The 13,978-nt window shown below is 53.2% G+C and overlaps 2 protein-coding genes across 2 annotated transcripts in view; one reads left to right on the top strand and one right to left on the bottom strand.

Annotated features, from left to right (window-relative positions):
• Positions 1 to 4,382, top strand: part of Tut4 (terminal uridylyl transferase 4) — a 112,166-nt gene extending 107,784 nt beyond the window's left edge. The window contains exon 31 of the transcript XR_006634487.1: positions 3,141 to 4,382. The gene's annotated coding sequence lies outside the window, so the exon portion shown is untranslated. The remainder of the gene's footprint in view (positions 1 to 3,140) is intronic.
• Positions 1,263 to 13,760, bottom strand: Prpf38a (pre-mRNA processing factor 38A). The gene is made up of 10 exons (XM_004672879.2): positions 13,603 to 13,760; positions 13,308 to 13,467; positions 12,932 to 13,053; positions 8,113 to 8,198; positions 6,185 to 6,295; positions 4,016 to 4,128; positions 3,478 to 3,504; positions 3,300 to 3,397; positions 2,828 to 2,876; positions 1,263 to 1,438 (listed from the first exon to the last, which is right to left on the bottom strand). Exons 1-10 carry the CDS (start codon positions 13,730 to 13,732, stop codon positions 1,396 to 1,398), a joined length of 939 nt encoding a protein of 312 aa, XP_004672936.1. The 5' UTR covers positions 13,733 to 13,760; the 3' UTR covers positions 1,263 to 1,395.
• Between the last annotated feature and the right edge of the window lie 218 nt (positions 13,761 to 13,978).

Genomic DNA, 13,978 nt, shown 5'->3' with positions numbered 1-13,978 from the left:
TGACCTGGAATTCACTGTGGAGTCTCAGGGTGGTTTCAGACTCGCAGCAATCCTCCTACCAATGGCTCCTGAGTGCTGGGATTAAAGGCGTGCGCCACCATGCCCGGCAATAAAATATTTTTTTTAAAAAAGAAATTAAGACCTGATTATTCACTATATAGTCTCAGGGTGGCCTCAAACTCACGTCGATCCTCATACCTCTGTCTCCCAAGTGCTAGTATTAAAGGAGAGTGCCACCACACCTGGCCCCCACCTTTTTAATAGTTTTATTTCTTCATTTATTTGAGAAAGAGAAGGGCAGATACATAGTGGGTCGCCAGAGCCTCGAGCCACTGCAAATGAACTCCAGACGCATGCGGCCATGTGCATCTGGCTCACGTGGTTACTTGGGAACTTGAACCTGGGTCCTTAGGCTTTACAGGCAAGTCCCTTAACTGCTAAGCCATCTCTGCAGCCCAGGCTCCTCAGATTTAGGGCTTTTTTGATTTCCCTGTGGACAGTTTGTATGCACAGCCTGCTGTGTTAAAGTGGATCAGGGAGACAAGTGTCTTGAGTGGCGCCCCAGGACGTAAGCTCCACTGCAGACCGGTTGAATACGGGCTCTGCCTGGATGCACAAGCAACAGCGGGCCGGTGAAGTAGCCAGTGGGTGTCATCCTTGTGGATGACATGGCCAACACCTGTGGTTCAATCGGCCATGCTGCTGACCAGCTTCTCAGCTGGAGCTGGGCTGTCCTGACCCACAGCATCTTTTCTGGTCCAGTCGTTTCTTGCGTCAGTAGTGCATACTCCAAAGCGGTAGTAGTCACCAGCACCCGGCCACGGAGGACAAGAGGGAGCATTGCTCGGGCGCAGGGGCGCTCACCTTTAACCCCAGCACGCGGGAGCCAGAGGTAGGAGGATCGCCATGAGTTCGAGGCCACCCTGAGACTACATAGTGAATTCCAGGTCAGCCTGGGCTAGAGTGAGACCCTACCTCAAAACCACGCCCCCTTCCCCCCTCAAAAAGAGAATGCTTGAAGCAGTTACAGAGCAAACCAGCAATGGCAAATGAGTGTATCAGGTTTAATGCCGAACAAGGCAAAGGGGCACCAGATGGCCACGTCCTTTCCTTCCCATTCATGTGGCCCAATTCCAGGTCACTTCTGCCCTTAGGAAATTTGCACAGTCCTAGTTGGTTTGGTCAGAAACTGACCTTGGAACAACGTCAACCCTCAAAGATGCCCATGACAACCGAGGAAGATAGACAACCCCGCAGCACCCTTGCATTTAAAAAAAGGTGGAAAATTTATTTAGAAACAAACATTAGGATGTCCTGATAGCTGCATGGAGGGCAGGCCTCGGCCCGCCCGCCCACGCAGGTCGCCTCACGTCCACAGGGGCACACGGGGCCCCTCTACTCGTTCCCCCTCCGGCTCTTCTTGTGGCTCTTCTTAGACCTGCAGAGGGAGAGACACAGAACCGCACTCAGCGTTCACTGGGCACCGACCTACACTCAGGGAAATACGTATGATTCTTGTTCCTTTTCAGAGGTAGGGTCTTACTCCAGTCCAGGCTGCCTGGCCTGGAACTCACAGGGACCCTCCTACTCTTCCGAGTACTGGGATTGAATGTGGGCGCCATCATGCCCTACTTAAAAACCAGAATTTTTTGTTGTTGTTGTTGTTTTCGAGGTAGGGTCTTAACACTAGCCCAGGCTGACCTGGAATTCACAGGCTGGCCTCAAACTCATGGTGCTCCTACCTCTGCCTCCCAAGCCCTGGGGTTAAAGGCATGTGCCACCACACTCAGTTTTTTTTTTTGTTTGTTTTGTTTTGTTTTGAGAGAGAGAGAGAGAATTGGCACACCAGGGTCTCAGCCACCACAGTCGAAGTCTAGACGCTTGAACCGCCTGGTGGGCTTGTGTGACCTTGCACTTGCCACACTTTTGTGAATCTGGGACCTGGAGAATCAAACATGGGTCCTTAGGCTTTGCAGGCAAGCGCCTTAACCCTAAGCCACTTCTCCAGCCCTCATTTGTTTTTTAATACCTCAGGACAACACTTTGAGGGCTGGATAGATGAGTCAGTGGTTAAGGTGCTTGCCTGCTAACCCTAACGACCAGGGCTTGATTGCCTAGTACCCACATAAGCTAGAATCATAAGATGTCACATGCGCCTACAGTTCATTTGTAGCAGCCAAAGGCCTTGGTGTGACCATATTCTCTCCTCTCTGCTTGCACATAAATGAAAAGTAGAAAAAAGAAATTTAAAAGGAACACTTTGAGGCAGACATTACTATCCAAAATCTGCCACTGAACAAAGGACCACTTCAGATGTTAGAGCAGCTGTGGCCTGTAAGGACTTCTCGTGAGAGCTCACGAAATGGGAGTGACCCGTCCAAGGACTCAAGTGTTGAGCTTTAAAAGTTAAAACCAGACCTTCTGAGACCACAGCTCCTAACTCATCCACAGCTGGGACCCCACAAAGGATAATAACATGTGAAAGACGTGCAAGCCCAGTAAGTCTCAGGGGGAAAGGCCCATTTTGTCTAGTAATAAGGGAAAACTCTTGTTATCCACATTAAAACAAGAAAATTTCAGTTCCAACTCAATTGTAAGTGGACTTTAACGTTTGAATAAAGGTTTTCTGAAATTAAGCCAGGCATGGTGGTGTCCGAGTACTTCCAAGGCAGAGGAAGGAGGATGGCTGTGAGTTTGAGACCAGCCTGGGACTCCTTAGTGAATTAGTGAACTCCAGGTCAGCCTGAGCTAGAGCGAGACTCTACTGTGAAAAACTAATAAAAAAATAAATAAAGATCTTAAGATGGGAGGTTAGGTCAGCGCGTACCTTTCAGGAGACTTTGAGTGGCTCCGATGTCTGTGGCTGCGGTGGTGACCTGGGGAGACAGACAGACAGAGACAGAGAGGTGTGTGTGTCACTGGAGGCCAGCCTCCAACTGCCCTGCCCAGCGCTGCAGCCCCAGGGACATAGCTGGGGTCAGCCAGAACTTGCTCGCAGCTCCTCTACGAGCTGGTGTCTACGCTCCAGGGCATGCGGTACTGAAATCACTCATATGCTTTCAATGCTTGAAAACTCGTTTCATAACCACGACATTGGCTTTTTGCCACTGCTCTAATGGGCCTTACTCCTGTCATTTCAGATGAAAACCTGAAGGAGGAATGTCATCGGAGTACAGCAGAGACGCGAACCCTAACTTCCGCCGGCTTCCTCTGCTAGGCGGCAGCGTAGCCAGGCAGCTCTGTGCAGGGAGGCTCGACCCACCACGAGAGAGGCGCCAAGCAAGGCCTGGGTACGATACCTGGGGACTTGGAGCGGGATCTGTGTCTGCGCTCGCGGGACCTGCTCCGGTGGCGCCGGGGACTCTTGCTCCTATGTCGTTCTCGGCGGGGGGAAGGGCTATGGAAAAGAAGGGTCAGCCCACCAGAAACCAAACCCCTCCCAAAGCCGTCTCCACCTGAAATGACTACGGGGCCCACCTTCGTCTTTTGGGGGATCGACTCCGCCTGCAGAGGGGAGAAAGAAACAGTCTAGGTTAGTGCCCCAGTGGAAGTTGCACAAATGAGCCCACTTGGGAAGGGGAAGGTGCTGGGGATGGAAAGCAGTGGCCCCGATCCCCACTCCGCACTCTGAACCTGTAGCACCCTTCCACTCTTTACGCGCTAAGACTGGCCACGTGACTCCCGCTGGCTAACAGGCTATTTGCAGATGAGCTAGCAGAAGCCGGGACTGAAAAAGCACGTGGCTGCTGAACATGGCCCCGTGTTGAGATGGCAGTGAGCTCGACCTCCTGGAGGAGGCAGGGCACCGTGTCCCTGCTGCGGCCGGCTCCCGGAGCCAGACGCAGTCACAGAGCAGGCAGGCAAACAGCTCCTGCTCGAAACTGCAAGCCCGGGTACAGGTTCATTCCCTCAGTACACACTTACAGAAACGGGTAGGCTGGCTGGACACGTTGCCCCTCCTGACAGCCACACTCCTAGGTGCACTGCTTAAAACCACCCCAGCGGCTCCGCTCACCTCCGGGGAGAGCGGCTGCGGCTGCGGCGGTAGCGCAGCGCGGGAGAGCGCCGGGGCTTGTCCAGGTCTCGGTAGCTTCTGCGGCGGTGGTCAGGGGACGGCACTCTTTCCAGCTTGACGAGACAGAACAGGGCGCAGCTGATTACGGAGGCACCCAGCAGGGATGGCACACCCTCTCCCACTCTATCTCTAAGAGAGCTGAGAGCACAGGAAGCTGAGGGCACAGGGGGACAGCAGTCTCTCTATCCACGCAGCACGGTCACCCGGGACTGCAGGAGAAGGAGGGTAATTCTACTTATGCCCTTAGAAAGCTGGACCTCCCTCGGGTGGGAAAGACATCAACAACTTTAAATAAAAGCCACCGTTTATTTTAATCTCAAGACATCTTGTGCTGGGCGTGGGGGCGCACGCCTTTAATCCCAGCACTTGGGAGGCAGAGGTAGGAGGATCGCCGTGAGTTTGAGGCCACCCTGAGACTACAGAGTCCCAGGTCAGCCTGGATTAGACTGAGACCCTCTCAAAAAACCAAAAGCAAAAATGGGCTGGAGACATGGCTCAGCAGTTAAGGCATCTGCTTGCAAAGCCAAATGGTCCAGTGCCCAGGTGAAGCCAGATGCACAAGGCGGCACATGCATCTGGAGATCGCTTGCAGCAGGTGAAGGCCCTGGCGAGCCCATTCCCATTCTCCATCTGCCTCTCTCTCTCTCTCTTAAATGTATGTATGTATGTATGTATGTATGTATATGTGTATGTATTTTAGTTTTTCGAGGTAAGGTCTCAGTCTATTCCAGGCTGACCTGGAATTCACTGTGTAGTCTCAGGGTGGCCTCGAACTCACGGTGATCCTCCTACCTCTGCCTCCCGAGTGCTGGGATTAAAGGCGTGCGCCACCACGCCTGGCTTCAAATAAGTATTTTTGAAAAAATATTTTTTCCGAGGTAGAGTCTCACTCTAGCCCAGGATGGCCTGGGTTTGAAGAAAAGAATTAGTGTGTCACATTTTACCACACTAAGTGTATCACCAGCAGACTAACGACACGAGGCGCAGAGCGCACGTTCCAGAGATGGACAAAAGCACTCCCGTACAAAGCGGCTGACTCTGGCTTCGGGAGATGGCTCAGGAGATGAAGTGACCGCCACACAAGCAGGAGGAGTTGAGTTAGGTCGCCAGCACCCACGTGAAATGCCCAACATGGTGCCAGTGCCTGTAACCCCGGTGCTAAGACAGGTCACTCCAGGCTTGTTGGCTGCTAAGTCAGGCTACATGGGTGAGCTCCAGGCTCAGGGAGAGGGCCTGACTCAGAAAATAAAGTGGAGAGCAAGACACACATGTGCACACACACCACACAATATGAAAAAGGACGGGTGGTTTATTGCTAAAGTTACACATGAAAACCTGACCATAAAAAGGGAGCATTTGGCCAGGTATGGTGGTGCTCACCTTTAGTCCCAACACACTGGAGGCGAAGGTAGGAGGTTCCCTGTGAGTTCAAGGCAACCCTGAGACTACACAGTGAATTCTAGGTCTGGGATTATAGAGTGAGACCCTACCTCGAAAACCCCAAGAAGAAGAAAAAAAAGGGCCATTTGATGCCAGGTGGGTGGTGCATACCTTTAATCCCAGCACTCAGGTGGCAGAGGCAAGATGATCTGTGGGAGTTTGAGGCCAGCCTGGGACCACAGAGTGAGATCCCACCTTGAAAACACAAAATCTGGGCTGGAGAGATGGCTTAGCGGTTAAGCGCTTGCCTGTGAAGCCTAAGGACCCCGGTTCGAGGCTCGATTCCCCAGGACCCACGTTAGCCAGATGCACAAGGGGGCGCACGTGTCTGGAGTTCGTTTGCAGAGGCTGGAAGCCCTGGAGCGCCCATTCTCTCTCTCTCCCTCTATCTGCCTCTTTCTCTGTCTGTCACTCTCAAGTAAATAAGTAAAAATAAACCAAAAAAAAAAGAAAACACAAAATCTAAAAGGCCATTCAGACTGCAGAGATGGCTCAGGGGTGAACGGCTCTACCTGCCAGGCTTGCTGGCCAGGGCTCAGCTCCGCAGCCCCCTACATACCCAGGTGCGCGAAGCGGTGCTCGAGTCGGAGTTTGTCGCGGTGACTGGAAGAAAGGCGCGCTAAGAGCACTACTCTCCTCCCCAGCCCCTTCACCTGCCGGGCGCCTCACCTTCTCATCTTCCTCCTCCTCCTCCTCACTGGACTCCACGTCGTCCATGTCCTCTTCCAGAGCGCTCACTCGAGGCTCCAGCTGCTCAGCCTCCTCCAGCACGTAGCGTTTCTGCAGAGGACGGGGGAGGAGCAAAGGCTCGCTGCCGCCGCTCTGCCTCGACGCCCGCCACGGGCTCCTGCGATCGGCAGAGAAGCCAGGGGGCGGCGGCTGCGCTAACTCTGTTCCAGGCCAAGATCTCTCCAAGGAGTTTAGTGGTACAATCCACCCGCTCTCTGACATTCCCCACAACAGTAAGCACATGCGTTTTCTACTGGGCCCGTTTCCTGGGACTTTATACTTTAACGTCACTGGAGTATCAACAGATTTAGATGTAGTAAAGGATGCGGCCTTCACCAGGTTTGGTGGCCCATGCCTATAATCTCAACACTGGGGAGGCAGAGGCAGGAGGATTACAAGGCCAACGTATACTGGGCACGGTGGCACACACCTTTAATCCCAGCACTGGGGAGGCAGAGAAAGGAAGATCAAACTACATAATAAATTCCAGGCTAGCCTGGGCTACAATGAGACCCTACCTTGAAAAAAACAAAAAGTATCAAAATGGTAGGCTGTGCACAAGATTTAAAACTGAGAATGGGGCTGGAGAGATGGCTTAGCGGTTAAGCGTTTGCCTGTGACGCCTAAGGAACCCGGTTCGAGGCTCGATTCCCCAAGACCCACGTTAGCCAGATGCACAAGGGGGCGCACGTGTCTGGAGTTCGTTTGCAGTGGCTGGAGGCCCTGGCATGCCCATTCTCTCTCTCTCTCTCTCTCCCTCCTCCTCCTCTCTGTCTGTCACTCTCAAATAAATAAAAATAAAATAAAATAAAAAACTGAGAATGGCAATACTATATGCTGTTATGTTCGTAGACATACTTTAGCAACATTCTTTCTTAGAATATTTATTTGCAAGCAGACGGTGGGGGGCACATCAGGGCCTCCTACCACTGCAAATGAGCTCCAGATGCATGTGTCACTTTGTGCATACGGCTTTATGTGGGTTTGGGAGAACTGAACCTGAGTCATTAGGCTTTGCAGGCAAGCGCCTTAACTGCTGAGCCATCTCTCCAGCACTGTTGCAACATTCTTACGTCATTCGGGAAACTAACATAATAAATGTTAAGTGATTATTTGGAGCTCAATGTTCACGCCTATAATCCTAGCACTGGGGAGACTGAGGTGGGAGGATCACCAGTGTTTCAAGACCGGTTTGGGGCTACAGAGTAAGTCCCAGGTCAGCCTGGACTAAAACAAACAAAACAGTACATACATAATCATTTGGGGGAAAGGGTGAGCTTCACTCACAAAAAATGCAAGGGCCATTAAGTTCATGGCTGCAGTTACATTGGTTGGTGGATTTTTAAAAAAATAAAAAAAAGAGGCTGAGCACTAGAGCATTACCAATGAGCCAGGGAGCTGCTGAGACAGAGGCATGGAAATTACCAGAAGTTTGAGGGCAGCCTGCTCTATATGATGAGTTCTAAGAGCAAGACCGCTGGCTCAAAAACAAACAAACAAAAAACCCCACACAGACCCAAAAACCTACCACAAGTCTTGACCCGTGCTTTACAGATGGGAGGCAAGATGACAGAGAGGAAATCCAAAGGATTCAGGGCCGGGCTCCCCACCCCCAGTCCTCTTTTCTTCTATTTTAGACCTTTGTAGCCTGACTCGCTCTATGTATGACACCTCTCATGTAACATCTTGAAGAAGCAACTTTTCCTCCACTACGGAATCACTTCTCACCCTTGAAATACTTTACCTGCTTCCCTTGCATTTCCTGTTCTGCCTCTGTCATAAATATGGGGACCATGAATTAAGATAAACCATAACATTTAGGGCACGTCTTAGAGGGGAAGGCGGCAATGATGGGTCGGGTCTCATACCTGTAGCCGGGGCAGAATGATGTCGCAGACTCTCTCGCTGTGCAGGAGGTCATCAATGAACTCGTCCACGTGTGTCAGTTCAAACTCTGAAATGGCAAAGTCATCAGCTCAGGCATCCCGAAAATAACACAGTTAGGTAACTCTGGATCCAATTTCCAATACCAGGGGGACAAAAGAGAAGTTAAGGGAAAGAAGAAAGGAGGAGGAGGAGGAAGGAAGGAAGGAGGAAGGAAGAGGAGCAGCAGCAGGAGAAGGAGGAAGGAAGGAGGAAGAGCAGCAGGAGGAGGAGGAAGGAGGAATAAGGAGCAGCAGGAGGAGGAGGAAGAAAGGAGGAGGAGCAGCAGCAGGAGGAGGAGGAGGAAGGAAGGAGGAGCAGTAGAAGGAGAAGGAAGGAAGAAGGAGGAGGAGCAGCAGAAGGAGGAGGAAGGAAGGAAGGAGGAAGGAAGGAAGAAGGAGGAGGAGCAGGAGGAGGAGGAAGGAAGGAAGGAGGAGGAGGAAGGAGGAAGAGGAGGAAGGAGGAAGGAGGAGGAGCAGCAGGAGGAGGAAGGAAGGAGGAGGAGCCACAGGAAGAGGAGAAGGAAGGAAGGAGGAAGGAGGAGGAGGAAGGAAAGAGGAAGATGGAAGGAAGAGCAGCAGCAGGAGGAGGAAGGAAGGAGGAAGATGGAAGGAAGAGCAGCAGCAGGAGGAGGAAGGAAGGAGGAGGAGCAGGAGGAGGAGGAAGGAGGAAGGAGGAGGAGCAGCAGGAGGAGGAGGAAGGAGGAGGAGCCACAGGAAGAGGAGAAGGAAGGAAGGAGGAAGGAGGAGGAGGAAGGAAAGAGGAAGAAGGAAGGAAGAGCAGCAGCAGGAGGAGGAAGGAAGGAGGAAGATGGAAGGAAGAGCAGCAGCAGGAGGAGGAAGGAAGGAGGAGGAGGACGGAAAGAGGAAGAAGGAAGGAGGAGGAGCAGAAGGAGGAGGAGGAAGGAAGGAGGAAGGAGGAGGAGCAGCAGCAGGAGGGAGGAAGGAGGAGGAGTGGAAGGAAGGAGGAGGAGCAGCAGCAGGAGGAAGGAAGGAGGAAGGAGGAGGAGGAGCAGCAGGAGGAGGGAGGAAGGAGGAAGGAGGAGCAGCAGGAGGAAGGAAGGAGGAAGGAGGAGTGGAAGGAAGGAGGAGGAAGGAAGGAGGAAGGAGGAGGAGCAGCAGCAGGAGGAGGAGGAAGGAAGGAGGAGCAGCAGCAGGAGGAGGAGGAAGGAAGGAGGAGGAGGAGCAGCAGGAGGAGAAGGAAGGAAGGAAGGAAAGAGGAGGAAGGAGGAGTAGCAGGAGGAGGAGGAAGGAAGGAGAAAGGAGGAGCAGCAGGAAGAGGAGGAAGAAGGGAGGAGGAACAGTTGCAGGAGAAGGAGGAAGGGAGGAGGAGGGAGGAGGAACAGCAGGAGAAGGAGGAAGGAATGAGGAAGGAAGGGGAGGAGCAGCAGAAGGAGCAGGAAGAATGGAAGGAGGAAGAAGGAAGGAGGAACAGCAGGAGGAGAAGGAAGGAAGAAAGAAGGAAGGAGGAACAGCAGGAGAAGGAAGAGGAAGGAAGGAGGAAGGAAGGGGAGGAGCAGCAGAAGGAGGAAGGAAGGAGGAGGAGGAAGGAGGAGCAGCAGCAGCAGGAGGAAGAGGAAGGAAGGAGGAAGGAGGAGGAGCAGCAGGAGGAGGAGAAGGATGGAAGGAAGAGCAGCAGGAGGAGGAGGAAGGAAGGAGGAGGAAGAGCAGCAGGAGGAAGAGGATGGAAGGAAGGGAAGAGGAAGGAGGAGGAGCAGCAGCAGGAGGAGGAGGAAGGAAAGAAGGAGCAGCAGCAGCAGGAGGAGGAGGAAGGAAGGAAGGAGGAAGGAGGAGGAGGAGGATGGAAGGACGGGAGGAGGAGGAGGGGCAGCAGGAGGAGGAAAGAAGGAAAAAGGAAGGAGGAGCAGCAGGAGGAGGAGGAAGAGGAAGGAAGGAGGAGCAGCAGGAGGAGGAGGAAGGATGGAAGAAGGAGGAGCAGCAGGAGGAGGAGGAAGGAAGGAGGAGGAGCAGCAGCAGGAGGAGGAAGGAGAAGGAGCAGCAGGAGGAGGAGGAGGAAGGACGGAGGAGGAGCAGTAGCAGGAGGAGGAAGGAGGAAGAGGAGCAGCAGGAGGAGGAGGAAGGGGGAAGGAGGAGGAAGAGCAGCAGGAGGAGGAGGAGGAAGGAGCAGCAGCAGGAGGAGGAGGAAGGAAGGAGGAAGGCGGTGGAAGAGCAGCAGTAGGAGGAGGAAGGAATGAGGAAGGAGGAAGAGGAGCAGCAGTAGGAGGAGGAGGAGGAAGGAAGAAGGAAGAGCAGCAGGAGGAGGAGGAAGGAAGGAGGAAGGAGGAGGAGCAGCAGCAGGAGGAGGAGTAAGGAATGAGGAAGGAGGAGGAGCAGCTGGAGGAGGAGGAAGAAAAGAGGAAGGAGGAGGAGGAGCAGCAGGAGGAGGAGGAGGAAGGAAGGAGGGAGGAGGAAGAGCAGCAGGAGGAGGAAAGAAGGAGGAAGGAGGAGGAGCAGGAAGAGGAGGAAGGAAGGAAGGAAGGAGGAGGAGCAGCAGCAGGAGGAGGAAGGAAGGAAGGAAGGAGGAGGAAAAGCAGGAAGAGGAGGAAGGAGGAAGAGCAGCAGGAGGAGGAAGGAAGGAAGGAGGAGGAGCAGCAGCAGGAGGAGGAAGGAAGGAAGGAAGGAGGAGGAATAGCAGGAGGAGGAAGGAAGGAAGGAAGGAGGAAGAATAGCAGGAGGAGGAGGAGGAAGGAAGGAAGGAGGAGGAAAAGCAGGAAGAGGAGGAAGGAGGAAGAGCAGGAGGAGGAGGAAGGAGGAAGAGCAGCAGCAAGAGGAGGAGGAGGAGGAAGGAGGAGGAGCAGCAGGAGGAGGAGGAAGGAAGAAGGAAGGAGGAGGAGGAGGAGGAAGGAGGAGGAGCAGCAGGAGGAGGAGGAAGGAAGAAGGAAGGAGGAGGAGGAGCATGAGGAGGAGGAAGGAGGAGGAGCAGCATGAGGTGGAGGAGGAAGGAGGAGGAGCAGCAGGAGGAGGAGGAGGAAGAGCAACAGCATGAGGAGGAGGAAGGAAGGAAGGAAGGAGGAGGAGCAGTAGCAGGAGGAGGAGGAAGGAAGGAGGAAGGAGGAGCAGCAGCAGGAGGAGGAGGAAGGAAGGAGGAAGAATAGCAGGAGGAGGAGGAGGAAGGAAGGAAGGAGGAGGAAAAGCAGGAAGAGGAGGAAGGAGGAAGAGCAGCAGCAGGAGGAGGAGGAAGGAGGAAGAGCAGCAGCAAGAGGAGGAGGAGGAGGAAGGAGGAGGAGCAGCAGGAGGAGGAGGAAGGAAGAAGGAAGGAGGAGGAGGAAGGAGGAGGAGCAGCAGGAGGAGGAGGAAGGAAGAAGGAAGGAGGAGGAGGAGCATGAGGAGGAGGAAGGAGGAGGAGCAGCAGGAGGAGGAGGAGGAAGAGCAACAGCATGAGGAGGAGGAAGGAAGGAAGGAAGGAGGAGGAGCAGTAGCAGGAGGAGGAGGAAGGAAGGAGGAAGGAGGAGCAGCAGCAGGAGGAGGAGGAAGGAAGGAGGAGGAACAGCAGGAGGAGGAAGAAAGAAGGAGGAGCAGCAGCAGGAAGAGGACGGAAGGAGGAGGAGCAGCAGCAGGAGGAGGAGGAGGAGGAGGAAGGAGGAGCAGGAGGAGGAAGAGGAGGAAGGAAGTAGGAAGAAGGAAGGAGGAGCAGCCGGAGGAGGAGGAAGGAGGAAGGAGGAGGAAGAAAGTAGGAAGAAGGAAGGAGGAGCAGCCGGAGGAGGAGGAAGGGAGGAAGGAGGAAGAAGGATGAGCAGCAGCAGCAGGAGGAGGAGGAAGGAAGGAAGAGGGAGGAGGAAGGAAGGAGGAGCAGCAGCAGCAGGAGGAGGAGTAGGAGGAGGGATGATCAGCAGCAGCAGGAGGAGAAGGAGGAAGGAAGGAAGGATGAGCAGCAGCCATAGGAGGAGGAGTAGGAAGGAAGGAGGAGCAGCAGTAGCACGAGGAGGAAGGAAGGAAGGAGGAGCAGATGCCCAAGTGGGTGCATGCATGTGGAGTTCGTTTGCAGTGGCTGGAGGCCCTGGTGCACCCGCTCTCTTTCTCTCTCTTGTCAGTCTGTCACTCTCAAACACACAAAAACAAATGGAAGTGGGGTCCTGAGTACATTACTCAATATTCTTCATGGGGACTCCCTATCCTTAGCATAAGTGTCTCTGTAAAAGTTACTGCACTGTCATCTTGGATGCGCCCCATGTTTCTCAGCGAGATCCCTGCATAAATAATACAGGTTCAGCCTATGTGGTACAGAGTGCAATTCTGGAACAGAGGACCACATACGGAGCTGGGAGGAACACTTGGAAAACTGATCTAGGACAGGCCAAAGCTGTTTATGGAGAAAGCACTGTGGAGCTAGACCTTACAAGGATGCAGCATGTGTAGAAAGAACGCGTGATATGCACAGATGCTGGAAAGGGAGGCAGCCAGGTGCTGACAGGGTTAAGGGCAACTGGAAGCCAACAGTCAGAGCTAGTACTCCCAAGGAGGGAGGTGGGACACTTGGCTAAGACAGTAGAAAAGCAGATGACAATGTCAGAGAAGAGATACTGGTGAAATAAAATAGCTTAAGGCTAAGCTTCTGGAGGGCTGGAGAGGTGGAGCAGCGGTTAAGGTGCTTGCCTGTGAAACCTAAGGACCCAGGTTTGATTCCCCAGGACCCATGTAAGCATACGGTGGTGCATGTACCTGGGGTTCATATACAACGGCTAGAAGCCATGGTGCACCTATTCTCTCTCTCTCTCAAATAAATAAAAATAAATCATTTAAACTGGAGGCTAAACATTATACTAACCTCCATTTCGGTTCTGGCTCTTGATTTTCCGGTAGTCATTGTACAGAGGTTCCAAGTACTTGTAGCAATCAATGGCAGTGCCTGTCAGCCTCATATAAAGTGCTCCCAACATGCGGACATACCTATAGAGACGACAGTGAAACACCAGACTGCCCTTAAGCGCCTGAGTTTTACAACGTTTTCGTGATAGTAATGAAGAAACGTTTTCTTTCTGCTCCTTGCAGTTGTGAAGGAGCCAAGTTCGACTCTTAAGTCTATGTATGCCTATGCCAGCTCGGGACATGCTGCTCAACTTCCAGATCTATCACCCATAAACTTCCTTCACAGTATTAGCCCAAGGCTCAAGCACGATACTAAGTTTAGAACTCATACTCACTTGAAATCTTCATTTTTGATGAATTCAACAATGATATCCTTTTCAGGTTGGATCTGAAGCATCTTCAAGGTTAAGCACAGAAAGGGAGTTGGTTTTATGTTTCCTCCGTAGACGCCACCCACAAACCTTAACTCCATGGCTTTATCAACTACAAGCTCAGCTGTAAAGAAAAAACAAAAATAAGTTGCATTTGGATTCCTGAGATGAACAGTTTGGAACCGGGCAGGCTACACAAATGAAAATACGGAACCTTGACACTCGGCTCGCTACCACACCCACGGCGTCCCCCGCTCACCCGTGAGGCCAAAACACTCTTCCTTCCAGTACTTGGACTCGTAGATCCGCGTGCGGATGATCTTCTCCACCAGATACTGAGGGTTGGTGCCGTGGATGCTGTGCGCATCCTTCACCGTACGATTCGCCATCTTCGAACGAGTTCCGCGCTACTTCCGGCGCCCCCTTAGCGCGTCACACCCGGGACGGCGCTCCCTCAGTGCGTCACACCAAGCGCGGCGCTCCCTTCAGTGCGGCGCTCCCTCAGTGCGTCACGCCTGGCGCGGCGCTCCCTTAAGTGCGGCAAACCCACATCGGCGCTCCCTCAGTGCGTCACGCTCAACTCGGCGCTCCCTTAGTGCGTCACATACGGCTCCGCGCTACCTTAGTGCAGCATA

Source organism: Jaculus jaculus, chromosome 21 (genome assembly GCF_020740685.1).
Source record: "Jaculus jaculus isolate mJacJac1 chromosome 21, mJacJac1.mat.Y.cur, whole genome shotgun sequence".
NCBI classification, from domain to species: Eukaryota; Metazoa; Chordata; class Mammalia; order Rodentia; family Dipodidae; genus Jaculus; species Jaculus jaculus.
Note: the sequence above shows the minus strand (reverse complement) of the source record. Positions and strands in the feature narration are given on the sequence as shown.

Bases quoted from the DNA above. Each gene is read 5' to 3' on its own strand.
- Prpf38a (XM_004672879.2), bottom strand. From the start codon at position 13,732: ATGGCGAATCGTACGGTGAAGGATGCGCACAGCATCCACGGCACCAAC. The intron at 8,199-12,931 runs GTTAGTATAATG...TTGCCATTTCAG, and splicing joins GAGCCAGAACCGAAATGGAG to AGTTTGAACTGACACACGTG. The intron at 4,129-6,184 runs GTGAGGCGCCCG...TGTCTCGTCAAG, and splicing joins AGGAGGAGGAAGATGAGAAG to CTGGAAAGAGTGCCGTCCCC.